Source organism: Macrosteles quadrilineatus, unplaced genomic scaffold (assembly GCF_028750875.1).
Source record: "Macrosteles quadrilineatus isolate MER2022 unplaced genomic scaffold, UCM_ALF_1.0 Scaffold_9__3_contigs__length_116548681, whole genome shotgun sequence".
NCBI lineage: Eukaryota > Metazoa > Arthropoda > Insecta > Hemiptera > Cicadellidae > Macrosteles > Macrosteles quadrilineatus.
Window position 1 is genome coordinate 54406891 of NW_026542602.1, and position 12447 is coordinate 54419337.

At 35.7% G+C, this 12447-nt stretch overlaps 2 protein-coding genes across 2 annotated transcripts in view; one reads left to right on the forward strand and one right to left on the reverse strand.

The window, feature by feature from the left end:
- LOC129002027 (roundabout homolog 2-like) overlaps positions 1 to 6539 on the forward strand; it is a 255645-nt gene extending 249106 nt beyond the window's left edge. Inside the window, exons 16-22 of the mRNA XM_054429523.1 lie at positions 362 to 461; positions 967 to 1085; positions 1591 to 1740; positions 3232 to 3359; positions 4329 to 4417; positions 4870 to 5015; positions 5546 to 6539. Of these exons, the coding sequence (XP_054285498.1) occupies positions 362 to 461; positions 967 to 1085; positions 1591 to 1740; positions 3232 to 3359; positions 4329 to 4417; positions 4870 to 5009 (726 nt within the window). The 3' untranslated portion in view covers positions 5010 to 5015; positions 5546 to 6539. The remainder of the gene's footprint in view (positions 1 to 361; positions 462 to 966; positions 1086 to 1590; positions 1741 to 3231; positions 3360 to 4328; positions 4418 to 4869; positions 5016 to 5545) is intronic.
- A 673-nt stretch (positions 6540 to 7212) lies between these two features.
- Positions 7213 to 11995, reverse strand: LOC129002034 (uncharacterized). The gene is made up of 4 exons (XM_054429540.1): positions 11849 to 11995; positions 11161 to 11326; positions 10021 to 10121; positions 7213 to 7894 (listed from the first exon to the last, which is right to left on the reverse strand). The coding sequence occupies exons 1-4, from the start codon at positions 11981 to 11983 to the stop codon at positions 7346 to 7348; spliced, it is 951 nt and encodes a 316-aa protein (XP_054285515.1). The 5' UTR covers positions 11984 to 11995; the 3' UTR covers positions 7213 to 7345.
- Between the last annotated feature and the right edge of the window lie 452 nt (positions 11996 to 12447).

Genomic DNA, 12447 nt, shown 5'->3' on the forward strand with positions numbered 1-12447 from the left:
GTTCTATTCAGACCAAGCCACACTTTAGTAAGCTTAATATGGATTGCATACATACGAGATCTTAACCTGCGGGTTTAGAATGACCTCAACGCTGAATTTGTCAGTACAATGTCTTAACCAACTCAGCTACCATACCAAAGTTGGTTGACCGGGAGGACAGAAACTATAACATAAGTACATGTTGACACTAGCGCTTGCAGGTTAGATTGTTAGATTCGACGAACTAAGCAATTCGCGAAGCCCCAAGCTTAACTCTAGCTTAGAGCTTAAAGTGTTAAACTGTATGCAAATATCATCACAGAATCTTATTCAGTAAATTTGAAAATCTCCCAAACAACAGCTAATTTTTATGATGTTTCAGGAGACTGGTCCTCTTGTAGTGCCCATTGCTGTTAGTTCATCGTCCAGCACAAAAACGCCCAACTCTGGTGATTCGTGGACCAAACATAAAGATCTTGGTGGTGAGTAACTTTTATTCATTATTTTAAAGGAAATCCAATTAGCTAGTAAGGGTTTTTTAAAAGGAATAGAGTTCAACTAGCCTGTCTGAGAAAATTAAGAGTCTAGGAGCCAATGGATACACAATCAAAGAACACAAAATATATAACAAATCTATTTGGTGCTGAAGTAGTAAATCGTCAAAGAGTAGGTTGAAATGAAAAAAATATCATTTAGATTTTATGATTTTTTTACTTCACAACTACTCTGTGAAATAGTCCTATGTTAGGACAAAATGAAAATACCAGTGTTATGAATTTGTGTGTATTAGCCCCTGGACTCTAGTTTTCTCAGGTAAGCTAACTGAAATCGATTCCTTAAAAAAATCCTTTTATTCACTTTCAGTTTTTTTTTTACAGTTTAGTTGGTTTCAAATCCTGTTTACTAACAGAACATGAAAGTGCTTCATGAAAGTCTTATAAATAAATTAAATTTTACTTAAAGTAAATTGTTCTTTGTTATTGGCAGATGAGACGGGACTTTACTCGTACTACCCGGTAGAGAAGGGCAACTGTCAACAACCTAACTGGAGTGAAATACTTCCACCTCCACCGCAACACCCCCCTCCCCCTCGGCCGTCCATCCAGGTATGCTGCAATGGCGGAAACTAAACAAGCCTTTGCATAAAATGTACATTCCATACAAGTAAATTATTCCAACTAATCATATTACTGTCTTTGTATTGCTTACATAATTGAATAGCTCCAAAAATGTTGCAAAATGACAAAAGTGAATATTTTCAGAAAAAAATCATTTTAGCCGTGCCAATGCTAAAAAGCCAGTTTTCCGAGCATTCCATTGTTGGTAAGTGCTGCCAACCAATGTTTAAAAAAAAAAACAAATATCCCACACAGACACAGTAGAGGATGTCAGCATTATTATTGTTCTTTAATATTTCAATTTCACAAAATATATCGTTTGCAGCGTTGTTGGTCAGAGATATTTCATGGATAAAGCAGGAAATATAACCAAATGTACCTACAAACATTTTTGAAACAAAACTTCTTTTAATTATAATTTGGTCACAGTAATTTCTTGCCAAGTGTAGGGGTTTTTCTTTATGTCATCTTTATCACATAATGATGTTTGTAGGGTTGTGGCAGCCCCCAAATGTGCAAGAGGAGTCTAGGTGGAGGAAACTCAACCCCCTCTACCGCTATTTACCCCCACCATCGGCCCCCACCATCGGCCACCACCAATGGCCCCCACCATCGGGCCCCACCACATGATCATCCCCCTCCAGTAAGTATATAGGCCTAAACTGCTGTCAAGGCACAAGTAAAAATTAATAGGCATATTATTGTTTCAAAATAATTGCTTTGCATTTTTCAGGAGGCTTAAATTCTTTTCATCTTTGCTGCCTATAAAACTGCTTTGGATTGGTTGCTGCTTTAAATATTGTACCATCTTAGTGTCAGGGCGTTCCTTAACCCTTTCAGTGCTAGGCCAATAATTCATATTTTGTAAGACTTTTTTGTTTGCCTTTTAATTCCATTACACGTTGTTGAATTTTAACTGTCATGTTGTCACTATTTTATTAATTAGGCTAATTTTGAATAATAACACAATAAGAAAATATATAAGAAAGATAAATCCCGGTATTTGTAGTAAACATCAAATAAAACTTAGTTTTTGTTGTAATTTTCCTGGTTTTCCTCTAATTTTTTATATTCTGATAGCATTATTTGAAACCGAAATCTCACAAAATCAAAAGACATATAGTTTACAATGTAATATTGAATTTAACCCTGATTTAGTTGGACGAGGTTATTGTAATATAGCAATTTTAGGGAAACTAATGTTTTGCAGCAAAGTCTCAGGAACACATTTACTACTACTAAAACTAAAAGATTGCATCTAAATAGTCCGTGACTAGCTGGTGCTGCTACCTAGTAACGCATTGAACAACCATCTGCAGCGCCATCTGTTCGCAATCGGTGGCGACAGCTTAAATACCGGGTTTTGACTCCCCAGTCTTCAAGCACAGATAGCCGAGAAGGCTAGGGCGTGTGTCACTTGGCCAGTGGCATTCGTCTGCTCGGGTTCGAATCCCGTCCTGTGTGGCAAATAATTGGTGACCTGTGTGTTTGTAGCGATATACTACAACCACTGGGGCATAGTGAGGTGTTCATAATCCTTGGTTTAGACATACACCTCGAAATCATCGGATTGGGCGAATCTTTTAGCTAAGTGGTTGGTAGTGTATCCTATGAACATGCAGGTCACCAATGGCTGTTTTGCTATTTTTTTTTTAAATAATCTTCCTCTCTATATCCCTTAGGGTTTTTTTAAAACAACGATATATCGTTTCATAGCACTGAAAGGGTTAACTCCATATATCAAGCCTTGTCATATTTTTCATTTTGGTTTTAGTGTATGTATTGTTAGAAGAGAAGTGTTAACATGGGTGCAGCAATTAAAAATCTTTCTGATTGTGTGGGGGATAATGTGATAAGCATATGGAGACATGTTGTCAATTACATCGTCTAAAATTGTGTAATCGTTTGGACATTTGTTGCAAGAAAAGTCCATGGTAATTAAATTAATGCGAGGAAATATGTTTCAGTTTGCTAATATGGTTTATTTCAAAATCACCTGGTACTTTCTTCAACTGTCCATACAAACTGCTGAACAAAGTTGATCAACTTTCAGAAACATCATCGATTGTTTAATGTGAGTTTATAAATGTGAAATGACTAGACAGTGTGAAGTAGCCATCTGTGTTTTGTGTAGGTGCCGAGTTTCCAATCAGGCTATCACACTGGCAGTAGTGGTGGGAGTTCTTGCAAATACCATCAACAAACCAACCACAACCAACATCACTGCACTGTCATCCACCGACACCCCAACCAACTGCCCAGGTGAGTTCAGGGAAATGGGTGCATAATAGGTTATTTCTTCACTAGGGTGTAAAGTGATTCTTTTTAACTCGATATCTAACTTTACAAAACCAAAATACTTGTCATGTGAAGATAAGCTCCCAAAACTACTTCCATCTTGTTTTCAATCTTGCAATCAATTATGAACAAACAGCTGTTTTGTGAATAGTAAGGTATTGATTATTGAATATTTGTTGTCTATTCCAATAATAATTGTGTTTGTGTCATACTGTTGATAGATAGCCCACTATTGATTTATTTTTTAAATCCCTAGGGAGAAAAACAGCTACTTTAGACCAGCAACGCATGTATTATAAGCAGCTGTTTTTTATGCAGTATGACAAACAGAGAAAATGGTATATTTCATCACTAGGGCCTATAAAGTGACTCTTTTTTACCCAAGGGCAAGTTTTACGATCGAGGCGAAGCTGAGGTCAGAAAATGAGCGAGGGTTAAAAAGTCACTTTAGGCCCGTGTGGTGAACTATTATTTTTTGTCATTGCATCATTAATTAACAAAAACAAAGCTAGAAAACAAAATCATTTTTATGTAAATATAACCTCTCAAAACTACTTCCGGCTTGTTTTCAATTCTGCTATAGCAAATAAGCAGCTGTTTAGTAAGTGATTCAGTTATTTTGTCTATTGCGATTGTGTTATTACACCACAAATCGCTATAATACAAGGGTAAAACTCTAACTAAATAAATCAATCGATAAATAATTTTGATCGATACGATTTCCACAATTGAAATTTACAACTGTTTACAACAGCTGATTTTTACTCCCTAGAGACTAAAAATGAATTTTACTCCCTACAGACTAAAAATGATTTTTACTCCCTAGAGAAAGTTCAAGATTAACTGTTATTCTTACAACATGTATGTTATGCATATGTTAAACATACCCAAATCCAGCAGTGTACAGCGATTGTAACATAGAATATTCTTCAGTTTCAGACAGGACCAGAACAGCTGTGACGGAAGCTGTCATAACAAGCAGAGAGGTTTCCAGTCCTCCATGGACAGACATATTCCTAATGGTAACTATAATTACTTTTATTTAGAAACTTTATGGTCTTTCTTTATTTCAAACACAAAACAAAACAATGTATTTTAGTTGAATTGTATGACTATTTTTGACTAATATTTGCTCATAATTTTTTGCTGTAGTGTTCCCTGACCAATTATTTTGACAAACAAAAAGATTATATTAACCTTGTAACAAGCAGAGAGGAAGTGAATTATGGTCCAAGTTTCGTCTTCAATTATGGACATTTCGGCTAAAATTCTTGGCATGTGATTGTACAACACCTTGTTAAGACTTATTTTAAATAAATTGTCAATAACACTAAACCTCATAGAATTATTCAACAATGCATATCAGCTGATTGTCAGTGAATAAAACAGGGATACCTACAAGCCTGTTTTGTCGTAATTAAACACCCTGTACCTATAATGGACCTATGTACAATGATTGGTTTCCCTTGTGCAGGCGACTGCCATGACTACAGCGACTATGGAGAAGTGGTGGGGGAAGGCGGCAGGTCTAACAGCAGTAACAGCTGTTGCTCGTGTAGTGAAATGTCCTGTCAATACGCACAAACCTGCTCGGAGTGTGTCTCTTCTCACTAGTCCGCAGTAAGTATAATATACAGTCTTTTACACAATTACAGCTGTTCCTTTCTAACAGCTGATTGTCTGAATTGTTAAAACATCATCTGTAAATTAAATAAAGTTCCTGAAGAGTTATAGTCACAGACAACCAAACTAGATAAAAACTGACACCAGCACCGTGTTCTTGGTCCCCCAAACTAAAATTGTTGCCAGTCCCAATACTCCTTAAACTCTCCACTTGCGCACCTTTGCACATTTTTACGTTTATACTATTTTTTCTATTTTTCATACCATTTTTCAATCCATTTCCAATATATCCTATTCACATTGCTATCAAATACTACGATTACTAATTCTCACATAAGGATCGAAACCGACTAGATTAGTAGAAGAAGTAAAGAACTCGTTGCTGGTGTTAGATTTGAACTAAGATAGCTAGTACTGGAGCTCGTTGGAAAACTGTACGGGCAACCCCCACATGTTCCATAGTAAATATTTGTATTTTTTTAATAACTTCTTTTGTATGATTCCTAAATTTCTCATTTTTGTTTCAGAATGTGATGTACCAACCGAATCCCCACATGAGACTGGCGCAATGATTTATCTATCGGAAGAAGTTTTCAACTGACGTGAAATAATGTGCCATTTAGTTACCAAATAAGAGCAAACTATGTTAATACAGACTGTCACCGTCTACGGTGGTGAATAAACCTGGAGACCTTCATATCGGTAATGACCTTTGAAGTAACAGACTTTGTATTACAACTTAAAATTAAATAAATTCTTAAATAATGACCTAGATGTTCCATAATCATCTTTCATGCACTTTTTGTGAGGAATGTAGCAACTTCAAATATAGCCATACCTGAATCTAGAATTAAACAAAACACATTGCAGACTTAGTGACACTTCCAAATATTCAACTCATTGATTTATTAGAAATCCGTTACTAATTTTTAATTTTTATCATCATAAAAGGCACAGTTTGGAATACAAGAACCACTAGTTAAACCGATAAGAAACTATCCTTGAAAAAAGATTACCTGTTTAACTGTTAGGTTATTACTGCTACGAAGGAATCCAAGCAAAGGAATAACTAAATAATGTATGTTCCAAGTAAGACTGCACAACTAAGTATTGTTCCATAACTTTTAAGATTCTCTGGTAGTTTAGAATATCTGATGTTTTAAAATCAGAGGTTTTTCATGAGAGAAAGTACTTGTAGTGAGCTAAATCAAACAAATATGTGTTATTAGTAGATAATGGCTTATTTTATCAATTCGATAAACCTTTGAAATGTATTTCTGATATTGCTGTCGAAATCCAAAGTCACTGCTACCATCTGTTTTGTTGTATAATTTTTTGTAGTTAAAGACGAGGACTTGATCTTACTTTCGCCCTGACATAAGTGTTTCTTGTGTCCCAGGATGTTGATTGTGAACTTTGTACAGACTGTATGGAAATTAGCCTAACTGTTTTGCCTGTGATATAGAGTAGTTGTAAATATGTAATACTTCAGTACAGTAATAGTGTTTTATAATGTATATAATAAACATAATTAAATCAACCACTTGTTTTCCCCTTTTTTACACCTTCCTCTATTAATTGTCTGGTTAGCCAAGTGGCTATAGTGAAAAACTTACAATCTGAAGGTCCCTGGTTCGATTCCTAGCGAGATCTTTACCAGACCCAAATGCCATTTGTTATAGGGCTATCAATTTAATGATGATTTCTAACAAACGGTTGTTAGATAGTAACAAGATCAGGGTTTGGAACGTCAACCTACAAAAAACCGTCAATTAATGCCACTGGCAGGATAGGTATGGTAAAAAAACACTAAGACTTAGCCTTTTTCCCCAGGGATTCAAAAAATTGAAGTGTTTTTAAAGAATTAATTCCTTTCAGTTTAAAGGGACCGATCAGTCATGGAGCTTTGGAATTTTTAACACAGTTGCTTTTTTTGGTTTGTAAATTTTTTTAAGATCTAGCCTCTTCTTAGGCCTAATAAGGGTTAACAGACATATTACGCTAAATCGACATATTACTCAACCATGTGAAATAGGGCATATGCCTACAAAATATTTAAAAAATAAAAATGGTAATGGTTTTGAAAGAAATCAACTGAGTAATGATTCTCCAATATTTTTTAATGTTTCTTATCAACCTGCCTGGGTAGCTTTATAGTACTTAAACAAAACAAATTACACATAGGCCCCACAACATTTATTCCATTTGTCTATATTGCAATAAATTCAATGTTGACAACATTTGATACAAGTAAATTCAGAAATTTGAACTATAATATAAAATCTCCACAGAAATACAACACTATTTTACGTTTTAACTGTTGAAATTTACTCACAGTAAAAATATGGTTCAAATAAATCTGTTCTTTTTTCCTTTTTCAACATTCGTACTCTTGATTTTTTCCTGCTAAACAGTTCTAGACTAAATACAGCAAGTGACCCACACAAACCGTAGAGTAATATTTGGAAAGCAGCCAAGTTATTATCAATTGTTAGTGGCTCGAACTCGCTCAAAGACTCACCAGAAGGCTCGGTTAGTAAGCGAGCCGCTTCCGGCGAGCCATAGTTACGAATCACTTCATTCTTCCAATGTAAAATGAGACCGGTTTCAAAGAAACGAAGCAGGGGATATTGACTTATTTCTAGAATCGGAGATAATTTGCTGAAAATCATAGATACATAAAATTGATTCACCGGCTCTTTCATGAGACGGAACATGCTGACGTCCGATCGGTTGATGCTCCGCTGAACAATGAAGACATACTCTTGGCCCAAACGCTGAGCTGGAAATGCTATTTTGTGAGATTTCAAGGCAGCTGGCATCTTCCTACTTGGTATTGCCTGAAATTTTTGCTCCATTTTCTTATGCCATGGATTCTGAAAAATTAAGCAATATTGTTTAAAATCAAAAGTTATAAGACATGTTGGAAATCAACCTAAGATTGATATTTTGAAAAAACACATAATCTTGCAGATTATAACTCCATATGGTTCAATGACTATTATCATTGGCTTTATATCTACATAAAGTCAATGCTATTGTCGTACCCTTTGAGCCAAGAAGCTTATAAAAAGGAATAGTTCACTATCAAGCATATCACCAGAGTAAACGGGTACAAACCTCAAATGATTGATACCATAATAAAAAATATAAAAACTGAACAATATGAACATCAACAAAGACAACAACGCCATTACCAAAATATTTTAGTAAAAACAATACGACAGTCCCACATTCTGTAAACAACACACTTCAAAAGTTGTTCCACCCCTAAACCTACATTGCTACAAACAACTATGAAAAATCATGTATCTATAGAGTTAAATGTGACAACTGTCAAAGTACTACATCAGATCTGTGAAACTAGAAGATCTATCAAACAAAAATGTTTAGAGCATATTCCTAAAAGATCACATTAGCAATCCAGATGTGCCTAACATTTGAATCAAACAACTATACATCTATTGATAAGAACGTGGAAATAGTATTACCAAAAAATTCACCATCTACAAAGCTAAAAAACTCCACCATGTAACATTTTAAATGATCAGTCTTCTTTCCAGTCAAATATTATATTTGATACGTATTTTGACCAGTTACAAATCAAAGAAGAATAATACAAGAAGAACAAAACAAACTGAAATACAGGTGGCACTGGAGAGAAGAAGAAACACATGATTCTGTCAGTTTTATTTTGTCAGTGGCGGTGATAAGACAGTGCTGGCAAGCCTGTACTGTTTTAATCAGTTTTAACAACTTTTATTTCATTTTAACCATTTTATCAACATGACAAGTTTCAATTATTGTGATTGTGACAGGTTTTTATGAATTTATTGACATACCACAATGTATACATTGCATACAAAATTATCTGATGAGGTTCTAATGATACCAACCACTGTAGTTGAATAAGGTAATCATTTTATTTTATCAATAAAAAAAACTTGATTATGTACAAACTCTCTCAACTGACTATCATGGGAATGGGCTGAGGTCATATAACTTTAACGGTTGTTTAGAACTCGCAACTATCTAAACATAATACAATAGGCACATTAGATTTACCTATGTTGTTGTCACCTGCGTTGTTGAAGGCAAGATGGTAATTCTGAGCAATTACTTGGTCAACCCCAATTTTTTTCATACTTTACTACGGTCATCAGGAGGTTCTCAGAAAGCAAGAAACATATAATTCAAGGCCCGCAAGGCCATATTACAGGTTGCCGAGCGATAAGAAGGTTCAAAGTTTAAGCGATAACAGTGGCTTGCGGGAGACGCGCGGAAGGCCAGTTGTGACAGGACCGTTATGGCTATGGCTAGTGGTTCCTCCGACAATCCTCCCGGCGATTACTGAGTTAATTAATAACCTAACTTAACCTAACCTAACCTAACCTAACCTAACTTATTATGTTTTTTTAGTCTCAAATACATCTCTAAGGCCAATTGTATCAGTACCGTTACGTTACGTTAGGTTAGGTTAATTAATAACCTAACTTAACCTAACCTAACCTAACCTAACTTAACCTTGCGGGGCTTAAATTATATGTTTCTTGCTTTCTGAGAACCTCCTGATGACCGTAGTAAAATATGAAAAACTCAAACCAGGTAAGTTTGTCTTACTACCCCAAGAGGATGCCTTTGTCCATTAGCTCTATGACACATTTAAATATTGTATTTTAATCTTCTAATACCTTGTATGTCAACAAAAGCTAGGTCAAATACCTCGTATCTTGGTTATTTGCTTATAAAAAAATATATATTTATGTATGTGTTCAACAAAGACTTTAATTTTGCTTTTACAACATCAAATGAATAAATAAAAATCATTGAGTCAGTTAATTAACCATAATAACTAAGCAGTGACGTTTTTTCCGTCTCCTGAAAACTCACCGAAATTCAGATACGAGGTATTAGAATGAAGCCCTCGACATGCTTTCAATGACCAAAACTAACATTTAAAACACCATGGCAATTAACATTAAAACATCAATGCATCCTTTACCTCCAAGTCAAAGTATACTTCTTGTTGAAAGTTACTGTACGCCTCTTCGCCCCAAAGATAGCCTGCCTGGACAAAGTCCTTGACTGTGTCTATCTTCTCAGCTTGGTGGGGAACCATCAAACCAGATATCATCATGTTATTGAGGATAGAAGCCATAAAGTAGCTGAAGAAAATAAACATTCTAAATTTTTCGTTTAGGTTAAGTATTTGTTATAATATTTATAGCTGACACTAAAGATAGTTTTAGTTTGAACACATAGCTGTTAGCGGATCCAGCATAAGTTGAAAAAAGGGCCTGCTTTTGTGCTGAAAGTATGAAATCTTCTCCCAGGTACATTTTGGTACAATCTAGACGAATAGAGTAAAATTTAAAGCTCACAATGCATACTTTCGAGAATTTGAATGGTTTTGAGACAATGAATTATAATTAGTCATCATAATCGACACTAAATTCTATAACCCTAGCTTTTTATTTGCTGGGCTTTGTTTTGTTCGAAACACATATTTTTACACACACAAATATTACTTTTGCCCTTTGTAATGAAATCTCGTAATTGCATTTCAGGTCACTTATCCACATACATCACAAATGTCTTCTCTCATTTGATCGAAATTCAGAGTCTTGATTTAAAATCCATATTACCTGAAGATGGACCAGCTCAGAATTATTCTTTGACCAAAAGCATATGAAGGAGGCTGATGTGACTGGCCAAGAAATATGCCAAAAACAGTCAGTATACTGTCAGCAATGCCTGTCATGGAAAATAATTTTATGAGTCCTAAACAGCCATGGTAAAGTTGCTAGCTTGAACTGAAAATCTATCCAGTTCAGTTACTAAGTCATTCTAAAATATGCAAGGATGCCGAAAAGTCAAAATTTTACGGACACAAATACAATTTTAATTTTTCTGTTGGTCTATAGTAAAACACTTTATCGCATCCACAGTGCATGCCTATAAATATCCACTATTCGTGACCTGGTCGCTGGATTACAGGACGACACCACCGTCCCAGAGAATAAATCCAATAATCAACCTGGTCCTGCTATAACCTCATACAGTACATTTGAACAAGAGGTTTATCTGATTATTTTACAGTCTAGTTTAATACATTTGTAACAAATATCAAGAGATTGGTTACCTGACAAAGTGTTTTCTGAGCTTATCTTATATTTAGAAAAGATGATCGTCACCAAGAGAAATATGATGAGAAGAAGAACCCAGACTGTTCTTTGAAAGAGAGTAGTTATTGTAGTCCAGTAGCCATGAACCATGATTGGACGGGGAACTATGAATGTGTGGTACATCTGAAAATGGTAAGATGAAAATGTCAATGTCAGTGTTTTGGGTATTTTGGTTTACAGATAGGTACTGGCAAATAGAATAAACGGTATCAGGAATCTGACACATACTTTAAGCTTGTCAACAACTTTTGTCGTGTGTTAACTATGATGGGAAAATCACAAAAGTTTTGAATTGTAATCTTCACCAGCATTGTACCATTGGGTAGAGTTTAGAACATACTAAATTTTAATTAAAACCATTCAAGAAATCTTTTTTTTTTTGTTTTTTTAACTCAATTGAAAATTATAATTTCAAAGAATATCCTGGAGATACCATAGATTAGTAGGAGACCTACCCCACGTGCCAAGTTTCGTCAAAATTGGAACTCTTGAGTAGTCTGTAGCTTTTGCATTCAGGGGGGCCCAAAACTGATATTTTCCTAACTCAAACTTAAAAATATTAAAATATTGACAAATCCGATACTTTCTCTATATACTATGTATAGGAGGAGAAGGTAAAAATTGAACCGATTTCAGTAACCTAACCTGGTTCCAAGGTGGCCCTAGTCCCACCAGGTTGTTATATCTCAAGGTGTTCCAGATATTGCAAAACCCAATCTCTGCCCTTCCATCCTGTAACATTCCGGTCAATCCTCCGTTCCAAGTTCCGTTGTCAAACATCCACCCCCACCCTCTGGCATCGATGTAGTTCGGGGTCATGTTCAGGTAGATAGCCAGATGCTGCATCATTCTCATCTCTATGCCGTCGTGGGCCCCTAGAGATTACAAACTATTGGAAATTGTCGAGTGATTTTACCTAGCTTGCTACTGCCACAGAGTAGAAAGGTACAGAGGAATTATTCAATGGTGCACGTAAGTGGTGTCTAGCACTAGTCGCTGGTGTTGAGGGTGTTCAATATTGCCCTTGCCATCATGCACTACAATTCTCAAAGTGGAGGAAGACCTTGTCCTTATGCAATGGGAATTTCCACTCAATGCTTGCCGCTCGGGCTCTTCCATGCTTTGTCAAAAGTTGTCCCATAAGCTTGTTTCCTCTGTACCTTAGTTCTCTGTTCAACCAGGGCCGAACTTACCTATGGGCGGACGGGGCGAGCGCCCGAAGCCCCCAGGCCCAGGGGGCCCTC

Coding starts and splice junctions, on each gene's coding strand:
- LOC129002034 (XM_054429540.1), bottom strand. CDS start 11,983: ATGTTTGACAACGGAACTTGGAACGGAGGATTGACCGGAATGTTACAG. Junction 11,327..11,848: donor TAGGGCCACCTTGGAACCAG/GTTAGGTTACTG, acceptor TACCATTTTCAG/ATGTACCACACATTCATAGT. Junction 7,895..10,020: donor AAGTATACTTTGACTTGGAG/GTAAAGGATGCA, acceptor TTAATTTTTCAG/AATCCATGGCATAAGAAAAT.